Source organism: Quercus lobata, chromosome 4 (genome assembly GCF_001633185.2).
Source record: "Quercus lobata isolate SW786 chromosome 4, ValleyOak3.0 Primary Assembly, whole genome shotgun sequence".
Lineage (NCBI taxonomy): Eukaryota > Viridiplantae > Streptophyta > Magnoliopsida > Fagales > Fagaceae > Quercus > Quercus lobata.
Window position 1 is genome coordinate 39,471,121 of NC_044907.1, and position 12,924 is coordinate 39,484,044.

At 34.9% G+C, this 12,924-nt stretch overlaps 1 protein-coding gene across 1 annotated transcript; it reads right to left on the bottom strand.

The window, feature by feature from the left end:
• Positions 1–6,118: 6,118 nt before the first annotated feature.
• LOC115987906 (Golgi SNAP receptor complex member 1-2) lies at positions 6,119–12,348 on the bottom strand. The gene is made up of 6 exons (XM_031111515.1): positions 11,995–12,348; positions 10,322–10,518; positions 8,589–8,678; positions 8,378–8,449; positions 6,436–6,565; positions 6,119–6,348 (listed from the first exon to the last, which is right to left on the bottom strand). The coding sequence occupies exons 1-6, from the start codon at positions 12,125–12,127 to the stop codon at positions 6,251–6,253; spliced, it is 720 nt and encodes a 239-aa protein (XP_030967375.1). The 5' UTR covers positions 12,128–12,348; the 3' UTR covers positions 6,119–6,250.
• Positions 12,349–12,924: the final 576 nt, after the last annotated feature.

The following is a 12,924-nucleotide window of genomic DNA, read 5'->3' on the forward strand; positions in this document are numbered from 1 at the left end:
TCTCAAATGATAATGACACAATAAAAATCATGAGCATGCTAAATCTCTTTCTAACAAGATGCAATCCTTAGGTCATAAAGGTTTTGAACTCTTGATTCACCAGAGAAAAAAACAAACAAACCATAGAATGTACTAAAAAATTAGTTAAAACCTCAATTCACTTACTTGATGCTAAGGAAAGTTAATTAGAAAAAGTAATGATACATCATAATATATCAGTATCAAAATATGTCATTTCAATGAAACCAAAACAGTCACCAAAACGAAATTAAAAAGTTTGGTTTTTTTTCAAGATCATGTTTTCACCAATATTAATCCAATATTTGACTGAGCTAGTGCTAAGGTCGATGGATGCCTTACTCCTGGCCTTAGAAAAAACGACTTTGTCCTTGTGCTCCAGCATCTCTGTGAGGACCAAAGAGCAATGAGTAATAGTATTGAGATAAAAAGCAAGAGCACAATAGCTTCACCTCTCTCAAGTCTCAATAGCAAAGGCCTAATGTGTTGGTTCTAGGCCAAAGAAATAAATACTTAAGTTGTTTACTGTCACAAGGAGTTTGAATTGCTCAAGAAGTCGCGCTTGCTAGATTGCTTAATCCTTTAAAGTTACACTTTATTTAGCTGCGATTCAACAAGGGCTACAAGAGGTAATAATAGAAGCTTAGGATATAGGATGCAAAAAAAAGAGTAATGCTATAGTCACAAACTATTTTACAATATTTTTACAAAATGTTGATGTGGTCAACCTCTTATTAGTTTTTATTTAAACCCATCATTAATATCATTTTTTTTATTTACCAATAATCACTCACTACACCAACATTTTGTAAAAAAATTTGAAAAATAATATGTATCTCTAGCATTATTCGCAAAAAAAAAAAAAAAAAAAAAAAAAAAAACAATAGAAGTATCCCAAGCACAGCTCACCGATCCAAGGTATCACACTCCACTTTATGCAACCCAATAAAATTGGGTTGTTTCCAAGTAGGGAGTTTCATATGCAAATGCAGCTCATCCAAGTCTTCCAGAATCTACAGTAGAATGAAAGGGCAAGGAACTAGCTTCCCCAATGGATCTAGAGCTTGGTTCATCGGACTAGATGGTCCTAGGGGAACCAAAAGACTTAAGACTTAAAAGTCCACAATAAAGAGCACCCAAGCCCTTTTATTCCAACCAATGAAGAATGGCTCAAACTCATACACATGGGTTATAAAGAGATTGTCCCCATTGCATTAAATGTAACCCTTATGGTTTACGAGTTGTGATCCTCAAATTTTAAAGAGAACAAAAATTTCCAATCCCTGACCTAAGAGGAAAGGTCTGTAAATGGGGGAAACTAATTGGTAACTTGATGATGTGGTTTGGACAACCAGAACCTCGGTCTCTAGCTCGATTCCTTTGGCAATACTAAAATCGAGTTTAAGTCTAGCAAAGAGATGGGTCAGCTCGAGCAACTAAAGTGAGGTCGAGTGGACCCGAGTGGCCATTTCTAGGGTCACTGAGATATCGAGGGATTGGCTTAATGGGACTGAAGCCTCTCAAAAGTCTACTAGAACTTGAATTTCATTTGCCAATGGAGATCAAGGTATCTGATTGCACTTCGTGCACTATATATAGGATCATATGGCATCAATCAAAAGTATGAAAAACAGAAAATCTTAGCTGCCACACATTTTCATATTCTCAAAAACTTCTACAATACTAACTTAAGCATTAAAGAGTGCCTCCTTAATGCTTAGCGATCCATCCCTTGCTATTTTCTTCTTTGCCCTTTGAGTTTGATCATGCATGTAGACATCTCATTTCATATCTCTTAGAACTCAAGCACATGATCTCCAGTGACGAGAATAAAATATGCGCTAGAATAATCATATGAGTATCAAAATTTGTCGGACCGTGGCTATGTCATTTCACCTCAAAACCATTTAGTGATGAGGAAGACATATTCAAATCTTTTATAGCCTTCGACATCATACCACGCAGATCTGTTTTTAAAGTGATTGTAAGGAATCAAATTGTGTTCCCTTCAACAATCCCTCCCTCGCAATGACACTCATGTTTCTCAAACCCATGACCATGGCTCTGATACCATTTGTCAGACCGTGAGTTATATCATTCCACCTCAAAACTAATTGGTAATAAAGAAGACATACTCAAACCTTTTATGGCCTTCGACATTACACTACTTGGGTCTGTTTTTAAATTTTTGACACACTCAAAAACAAAGCAAAAAAGTAAGATCAACAAAATTCATCTAAAAATCTCAACTTTGCATAAACAAGGTCAATTCTTAAATCTTACATTCGCAAGTGGCAGCCAAGAGAGTCAAATATGAAAGTATTTTTCAAACGAAATGATGCAAAACTCTAGTCCAACATTGCCTAGGGACAAGTTTTGCACCCAATTTTTCACCTTTAAAAAGGGTATTTTGGCCTAAAGTAAAGTATAAACAATCAGAAAAAAATACTCAAAGAGAGCAATCAAGCACTCAAGGGGAATTTTCGATTGAATGATAGAGAACGGGCTTCTTTTTAAAGCACCTTCTTCTAGATTTTATATATATATATATATTTAGAATAGTCTCTCTGAGGTCTTTGATTGTTTACACTAAAAGTTTTCTAATACTCTTGTGTTCATGGTAAAATTACTCTATCCAAAGACCGATGAGACTATTCAAGTTCCAACAACTCTGATTCCATGCCAAGCTCTTGTTGTGTGGGTGTGTGTTTTTTTTTTCACATTTTAATTTACGAGTTCTTTTATTTCTGCTTTTAATTATTCATAGGGTACAAACATGCCTAGCTAGGAAAGAAATATAGTAAAGAGTATATTTTCTACCTCTAGGGTGCACAGGCAAGCGATTATCAAAAAAAAAAAAAAAAATGGGGGTGCATAGGCAAGCCTAAAGACCTATGTACGCAGCCTCAATGGTGCGTATGCGGTAATTACTTGAAAACCTTGAATTTCTTGGTTTCTTGTTCCTTTCTATCTTCAATACATGTAGCTTTTGTTTCCTTTCAATGTGATAGAAACATGTGACTAGGCTAAGAAGTAATGATAGGATGCCCACCTCCTTTATGAGATGAATTGAGCTCATGTGTTTTGCGGACCCAATTGATTTGAATTGTTTTAGCATACGTTGTACAGGTGTGTGTGGAGTCCCCATCAAGTGTTTACTAGGTAGATCCTAAGTTTATAATTGATAATAAGGAGCCTCATGTGTAATTTGACTAGTAGCTTTAATTATAATTTGACTAGTTTTTTTATGGTCCGTTTGGATTAAGGGGAAGAGAAGAGGAATAGATAGAGTAGAATAGATTTAGCACAAAATTAGCTTATTTTTAACCAACTCTACTCTACTCCCCTCCACTCCCTCTCCTTCCCCCCTCTATCCAAACAGGCCATTAGGGTATAAATGCAAATGCGACTATCACTTTTCTTGAGTCGTTACAAATGTATTTAGTTAGTTTTTCTAAATATTTAAAAGGAAAAAAAAAATATAGAATTGCAATACAATGCAACCTACCACCAAATAATGGTGAATTCCAATTACTTCAATTGATAAAATTTCTGATAGTTGAATAAAATATTTAGGGTTTAATCCCCGCCTACACAAACCAATTAGTGTCTTAGTTTGTTGATAAATAATTATTATCAGGAGTTGACACTATAGGTTAAAACTCTTTTTTTTTTAATTAAAAAAAAACTATTAACAAGTGAAAATCCACTTTGAATCTTGGAAGGATATGATACATAATACTTGTGATACAAAATCAAACTTTATTAAAACAAATTATATGGCTGATCTTGTCATCCCCTAAAATGAAGTTGACTGTCATTCCCGTAATAGGAAGCCAATAAGGGAGTGCTTTTTTCTCAACAACAGAAAAATGACCTTGTAATTAATTAAAGAAGTTGGGAAATTGATCAAGTTTCAGTCAAACATGGATTAGGAATTTTTTTATGGTACCCAATCTATAATCAGATAATGATCTTACAAAAAGTCAAATCTAAGAAAAGCCTTTTAACCATGCTTGCTTCATTGTATCATTGTTTCTGTACTTAGTACTTACCTGTTTTGATGTTTGCCAGAATTACCTGTTTTGATGTTTACAACAAATTTTAAGTAGCAAGTTATTACTGGTATAATTTGTCACTTAGAACTTGTTGTGAAAATATTGTGAACGTAACATAATCATTTCTTATTAAATCGTGTCACAAATGGGCCTACAAGAAAAAAATTGTTCTAGCAATGTCCTAGCTAGCAGCTCTTGATTCTTTTACCCTAACCGACAACAAGTAGAACAGGCGTGGTGCGCTTCCCATGTGCAGGTTAAGACAAGAAATTGTGTGTTCATTGTGGGTTTCTTACTTCCTTCCTCCTCTCTAGACCAAGAGAAAACATGTTCACATGCATGCATGAAGTACCGAGCTTTCTTATCATTTTAAGGTATTAGTAAATTTCTTTTTCATTTATTATGTATCTATGTTTTGGGCAATTTTTACGGCAATGGATATTAAAAGCGTTAGGTGAAGAGGAAATTTCAAACCTAATTAGGTTTGCAAAGCTTGCATCTTCAAGAATTGTTGGCCTTTTTGGGCTTGAATATTGGTCATTGTCGAAGCTTTTTTTCAAGTAGGAACCAAAAACAAAATGCCTTATTTCAAAAAACTTCCTGAATCCGTATCCAGACAATTTTTTTTTTTTTTTTTTTGGGGTATTCACATACAAGTCCACATTAAAAAATTTATGATTGTCATGTTTCAAACTAGATACAAAAGGCCGAGGCAAGGAAATTCTTTTATGATTACTGTATGTTTCAGTTGGTTAATCACCAAAACATGCTAGAACAGCTCAATCAAAAAGAAAGTTTGAAGATACGAGATCTATGCGGCACAGCATTCTGGACCACAAGTTGACCAAGACTCGAAGGAGTACCCATTACACTACGGCAAAAGAATAATACCTCAGAAGCTAGAACGTACTCACATGCACCAGCAAGCAGTATGTGGACCTCATAGATGCATATATTAAATGCATGAGATATCTTCTCAATTTAGAGATGGTAAAACTACAAAAAAAAAATGATTATAACATTGCTCGTGTAGATGTTTCTAAAATTCCTACTGTGAGCTAATTTTCTTATACTACACTCATATGCCTACTTATTTAAAAACCGTTCTTTGTACAGTTTTACACAATTCAATATAGACCTTCTAGTCTTTACCTGGTAGCAAAGCCTAGGCTCTAGAATAATACTCTTCCAATCTCTTAAGCATTTTGCCATGTCAAACACCACCATCACCAGTCCAAAACTGTAGTCATCGTTGTCAGCTATGTTTTTAAGAGTGAGAAAGAGTGATTATAGATCGACAATGATGGTTTGTGGCAGTTGATGAATGGCATTGCTGTGGAGGGATTGAAACTTTTTTTTTTCTCCTCTTTTTGAGTTCTTATATGTGATTAAACAAATTTTATCCACCTTTATCTATATTATAAATTGGAAAAATATCAAACTCAAAGGTGAGGGACTAAACCTTTTTTTTTTTTTTTTAATTGAAATTACGGAGACAAAAATAAAAAGGACAATACTTAACGAGTACAATTTGTAATTTAGCCTATTTAATTTATACATGTTGGGAATGGACAAACAATATTCAAGCAATGACTTCAAAAACTCCTAGGAGTTGAGCATTGTGCAGATCAAGGACTAGGAGTAGAGACAAAGTTTCTAGCTACAAATACAATTACTCTGATACTAACTTGATTTTAGTTAAAGCTTCTAATATAGCTTATTAGCGGCAAGCACCTCCAAAATACCCATGTCAATTATCATAATACTTCAACCAATTTGAAGAGGTAACAGATATTAATCTCTTTTATCAAAACTAGATCGATTTAGGTTGTGCCATTTCACAGATCTGAAGTCATTAGCTAGTCATTTTATAACCTTTTTTTTTTTGTAAGAGGGTCTCCCCTTCTAAAAATTATGAGCACGCATCAGCATGAATCCTAAATGTTTTTGCATTTTCGACAGATATGTAAAATCCCTGTCAAATCCAAGGTGGGTTTGTTTATTATTTTCTTGAAAAGAGAAAGAAAGATTGTGGGCAAGTGTTTGGAAGAATAATTGCGTATGGAAACAGACTTTCAGAAGAGAAATTGATTTGTTGTAACAAATTACATAAAGCAAAATTCCTAAAAATAACATCATTTAACAATTTCCATACCACTTAATCACACTTTTAATTACTTTGAAAGCCAATAGATTATAAGAAACAACGTACAAGCGGCAATGACTGCAGCCAAAATAAGAGTGTCTCTTGATTTCCGACGTTTGATTGAACCTGCAAAAGCCAGTGCAAGATTAATCTCATTATACTTACAAGATTTATGACAAAAATACGCAGAGGAAAGACTGCCCCACAACGTACCAAGTAGGCCACGGATAATAGGAAACTTGTCGCTTAGATTCTTCACTTTCCCTTGAACATCTCCAAACATAGCCTTTTGAGAGCCCAAAACTTGTCTTGTTGTTTGAGCCTGACCAATCACATCATCTATCTGCACAGTGGTGAATCCAGCATTAAAATGTCGATGATGAAAATCAATGAAGCTTTCATTCACAAAAGGACTAATTTCCAAGAAGACCTAATAGTATTCAAAATATATTAAAGAATTCAATGCATTATGGTAAATAAATTCTTCATAGTGCATTTACGCCCCAAAAAAATCAGAATGCAATGGATCAGCACATCCAAAAGTTAGATTTCTCAAGAATTCATGCTATGCAGTTTTGAGGCCAACAAGAAAAGTAGATCGCAGACTGAAAGAGCTTGAAGCATTGTATTTTACAAACTTCTATGCAGTCAGGAATTAGGGATAATTGCATGAACACATCAATGTATACACAACCAACACTTAAAGAGCCATACATAGCAACAAAACTACAAAGTTATACCTTCATATGACTGATTATGACCAACAACTCATACATGTGCCAATATATTAAAAATTAAGTAGCCTTCATACAAGCTAATATCCTTACGTATACGCTTCTGCCATAACCAAGAGCAGTCTCCAGGTTCCTCAACATCTCAAACATTTCTTCCCCTTGATAGGCGTTTGCAGCACCAGTCCAGATAGAGAAGAATTCTCTGCAATGACCTGAGCCCAAACATATCTCAACTCTAATGCCCTACACCAATCCTTTAGTTTTTTTAAGATAACCTGCCTACCATTTTTCCATCCATTTTCGCCTAAATCTTGACCTTCCAAAATAAGTTCTGAGCACTAGATCAATTTCCCTCATAATCTTTTCAGGTAAAAGTACACAAATATATTTGCATGCTAATTAGCACAACCTAAACCAACTAAAACTCCAGCATATAAAAGATCCCTGTGGTCCAGCTCCTAGTTATGGAAGAAACCCTGTCCCCAGGGGCTGACAACTTGAGATTCCAATCCAGAAGTGATAAAAGGCGCATGTGAATACTTGACTGGGAGGGTGAGGTCGCAGGTGCATGTAACTTGCCAATAATTATAAATAAAAAAGCACATTTTCTGTCAAGACCACATCAAAAAGCCTACCATCATTGCAATTAGATGTTAAATATGATATAGGATTTGGCTCACCTGAACAACAGGATATACAGTCATAACAGACCTACCATTGAATTGCTACTGCAAGGTATTTCTTTTGCTTCTGTGATTTTTTTTTTCTTTTTTTTTTTCTCTAAATTATTGTTATTTACACACTCACCCAATGGGTCTTGAACCATGACTAACCCTCCACTGAGAACTTATAAGGGGAAGAGGTTCCAGTTGCGTTAGAGTTCATTGGCACTTTTGTAAACATGAATGAAATCAGATAAGATTATTAAATACCCTCAGTCCAACTGAGAATTCTCAGTTGTTGGCAACAAGGAAATTTATGAGAATCCAATGATCAAAGCATCTATAAATTTAAAATCATTGACATGGGATCAGAGGATCAAGTAAAAATATACTTCAAAGAAACACCAGACCATTTTTTCAGGTGAATTAACCAAACTTAGAACCAATTTTTCAGTCCAAATTCAACCTCAATTAAAAGCCAAATGAATTTAATGTTTTGCAATCAGTTGCGAAAATTCTAAAATCATTGGCTTAATTGATGCTTCAATAACTTAATTGTTGACCCTAGAATCATACGATCTAAAGAGCCTTTAGTTACTTCATGCCTTTATCTATTCATGTGGTGCCACTGAAAAACCTCAACGTCTCATTCTTTACATCACATAAAATGGAAAATATATTGTAACAGAAGCAAAAGTGGAAATTTCTCTGTAAAGCATACAACATGTAATATGACTAGAGAATAGCATTTAAGCTTACATGAGCTATACTTCCATGGATGGCTGCTCTCTCCCGCAATAACTGCATCCTTGGGGACATGCTCCCAGATGCCTGCATGAAAGCAAGTGAGACAAACCTGATGTTGAGAGACAACAAAGCACAAGAAATAATAACAATAACAACAAAAACACAGCAATGAAAAGTTGTAACTATAATTATGGAATAATGAAGAGCTTTTAGTCATGCTAACCTTATACTCACTGATATCATCCCTGACAGAACTCAGCAGCTCCGCATGTTCGCTCATAGAGTTTATATTTCCCTTGATTCTTCGAAATTCCTAAAAGAGAAACACAACATGCCATGGATTGACTCAATAAAATTATAGTGATTGAAACTAAAACTAAAACCCTCTACCACAGTTCCTATTTCCCCATGAAATAAAATGATAGTGTTAATGCATAATTTTTTTTTTTTAAATAAGTATAAAATATAGATCAGAAATAAAATGATAGTGTTGATAGTGTTAATGCCTCATGACTAAACTAAAACTAAAACCCTCTACAACGGTTCTTATTTCCACATGAAAGAGGATATTTGTCAGGGAAGTTCCTGCAACTATTCAGTCGGAAGTTAAGTTCTAGATGGATAATTGAGCATCCTTCAAAATTATAGATCAGAGGCTTATGCTTTAAAACCAAAAAAGGAAATAAAAAGTAAGGAATCTTGAAGGCAACACAGATCAGAATTCCCACACCGCCCACAACACTTAAATCATCCTTTAGAGAAAGAAAATAGAATTGTACTTTCCTCTTAGTACCACACATAACATAAACACAGAAAATGATTCTGCTGAGCACTGACAGAGCATAACTATTAGTGTTAAACAATGAAAGCATGGAAAAACTTAAAGCATAGTATAGCCATATTTTCTAACAAGGACAATGGATACTGGGATCCTTTTTTTTTTTTTTTTTTTAAATTATTGGTAAATTTACACATGAACCTAATGGATTATGAACTCATAACCATACCCTCAACTTTCTTATGGGCAGGAGGTCCCGTTTGAGCAGGAGTGCATTGGCAATACTGGAATCCAATTTAATGATGGGAATAACCAAATCCAGATAATGCAACCCCTCTCAAGATTGACAATAGAAGTTCAAATGCAAGGAGGGGAATAACAAATCAAATGCCTTCCCAAATGAGCTTGGTCACAATTCAAACATGCAATCATGTCTGGAAGACAGACTAGGTTGTTTCAGAATAAGGTAATTCATGGCACAATCATATTAGCAGTTTCATGATCTACGAAATCAGTATTAACTATTCCCACCCTCTTCTGGAGGGGGCACTTGACTGAGCAAAAGAAACAACCCACACTTAAAGGTGTTTTATCATTGAAAATTATATCAAATTTATGTCCCCATCCCATGAAATTTGATCTTGGGTGGCCTAAACTGTGATGTTTCTCAGTTTGCATAATTTTCAAGTGATGTTTGCCTCTATTTCTAAATTATATAAATGCCAATATTAGCAGTATAGCAGCACCCAATTGTCACTTATACATATACCAGATACAATTGTCAGTTCATAATTGTCTTAGTCCTTTAAAAAATAGGTGGATTGCATCAGAAAAGCCTAGCATTTAGAGCAGTACCCCATACTAGCATTGTTTAAGAAATGCTGAGTCAACTAAAGAATAGCTGCTAATGAAAAGTAAATAACTGGAAGTCAATAAATAGCTTTATCAGGGTCGGGTTTCTGTGCAAAATATATATGCCAATGTTCAAAGTTTTACATCTTTTGTTTTTAAACCACAAAAACAGAAAGGGAAACTCATATATCATTTACTAGTCTTGATAAGTAATATTCTGCAGAACATAGTGAATTAAGTGAACTTTCATTGAGATTCATGGTTCTTTTTGCTACAATTGAATGCAGGACAAAAAACATAAAAGAAGTAAGCCATAGATTATAAACCTGGGTAAACTCATGAAGTATGTCTCTATGCCTTGCAAGCTTCTGAGTTACAGAAGTAGCAGGTGTAGCAGATGCAGCACATCGACTCATTGAATCATTTATATCCAGCAGCTTCTCAAGCAACGATTGAATTTCCATTTCCATGGATTTCCATGATCTGCTGGATCCAACAGAGGGGGACCCAGTATCCACATATCCTGATTCCATAATAGAGATCATCATAAAGACAGACAGCCTAACCAAGCTACTATGTGTTTTCCAATAAATAAGAACAATTGTATTAAACAAAAAAATTGTAAAACAGAGGATAGCAGTTCAAGCATACACGTGTTATATACTCAACTACTCCTATGAAAATTTCAGCAACAGAATGAATCCAAAAAGAAAAAATAACAAACATTAGATAAAAACTGGAAATTACTTTATATGTCATGAACATTGAGAACCAAGATTTTAGGGCAAATTACCCTTTGCTCACTGATAGTACAGCCTGAGGGGAGTTCGGTTTCCTAATAAATGGTTTAAAAAGTGGCACCTTACTAAGTTTCTTCCGACTAGCATCTTTAATACTTATGCTCAATTCAAGTGAAAAAAGTAACAATTTCTTTTTTTTGATAACATAGGGAACCATTCTAAAGAAGAGCCCTTTGAACTCACCTCTAGCCAGTAAGACCTACGGGTAACTAACCCTACCCGCCAGAACCAATAGCCAAGTAATCCAAGGGCATTCACCCAACTGGGTGAAGTGAAAAGTAACACATTCTAAATGAAATTTGAACAAAGCACCACCCGTAAACTGCAACTTGCAATTGATTTCCAGAAATGTGGCCGGCACTATTGGAGCTCAAGTAAGTAAACTGCCATTGTACTTTCACGAGGATCACAATCATTCCTACACTCCCATCACAAACCACAAAAAGGCACGACACACTAATTTTCCCCGAATTTTTTATTTCGAGAGACTAAATATAGGAATTCTAGCAAAATATCTGTTCAAGAAAATTGAGTTTCAAAGCTTTGACTACGAATCATACAATTATTCAGTTTCCTAAGTTTCAAAAAGTGACACTTCACTAAGCTCCTCCTGACTAGCATCTGTAATACTCACACTTCGCGCACATTATGGTGCAATTCAGGTAAGAAAAGTACCACATTTTATTTTTAAAGGTGTATAAACTTAAAAAATAAAAATTAATTGTTATAACAAGTCGAGGACGGGAACTATAGACCCGTCAATGCCACTGAGCTACAAGACTTTTAATTAGCGTGTGCGCGTAAAACTGTTAATGTATTCATAAGGATTGCAATTATTCCTACACTCCTGCCACTGAGGATCTCCCTACTAACTAGTAACTACACGGTAGCGGTTTCGAGATTGGAGTACTATATAGTGACTCCAATGCAGGGGAACCGGATCCTTTTCCGGTTCTTTGACGGTTCCGGTTTTTAAAACCATGGTCTAATGACCCGACACAATAATTTCCCCAAATTTTCTACAAAATAAATGTGTGTTCAAGAAATTGAATATGTTCAAAATTCAACATCTTTGATTGATTTTTACAATTGAATTTGAATCTAACAGATCAAATCTCGGAAAATTACAATAATTTGGTATCAAATCGAAACGCATAACGCATAAATCTGAATAGGAATTATTGAAAATGCGTAGGTACCTCCTTGGGTGAACCTAGCGCCGAGTTTGGCGTAGGAATTGAGCTTAACGTCGAGATCGCCTTCGATCTTCCGAGCCTCTCGTCTCAGTTCCTCCCAACCCGATTCCTGTAACTCCAGATTCTGATCCGTCATTCGGATCTCCAAAATTCGGATCCTTCTCTTTCTTTTTTCTTGTCTTTTGATCGGACGGTGAATATTGGTTCAGTTATTACAGTTGAAAAAACTGTTTGGCTATGTTTTTTTCTACACTGGAATTTGATTTTTTTTGGTTTGGTTCTCAGAGAGAAAGATAGACAGTAGTAGAGTTTAGAGCTCAATGTGTTGGATCTACTGAGACTGTGGGACCCCAATCACGAACCCACGTGGATCAATAGGATTCAATTGGGAAATAGGTTCAGATCTGAATTAAGTAGACCTTTTAACCAAAAAAAATTAAGTGGGCCTTCACATAGGTTGAAATTGGGCCCAAACTAGTGGTACGAAAAATAGGGTAAGGGCCGTAAGGCTCACCATTTGGGTTTGTAATGTAAGAGCATTCATGTAATCACCTTTTTTTTTTTTTTTTTTTTTTTTTGAGAAGTGCATTTCAGCTTCTCTAGGTGGGTCCTGTGCACTGTTCATAAGACCCACAAACCTCTTTTTTTTAATAAAAATTTTATTAAAAATGGGTCCTATGAAACTATTCACACATTTAAAAATTATTTTGCTATAATGTTTTTAGTTTTCAGTTTTCAGCAAAATAAACGATATCCAAACACACCCTTGGTAACAAAAAAAAAAGGGTTGTTTTGAAAAGTGGAAGAAATAATAATCCACTTCCATTTTATTTTTTATTCAAAAAAAAATTTATTTGTTAATTGCATACTTAATGGCAATTTTTTAACGAAATTGGACGAAATGTCTTAATTGAATAAATTTGAAGTTTAAAT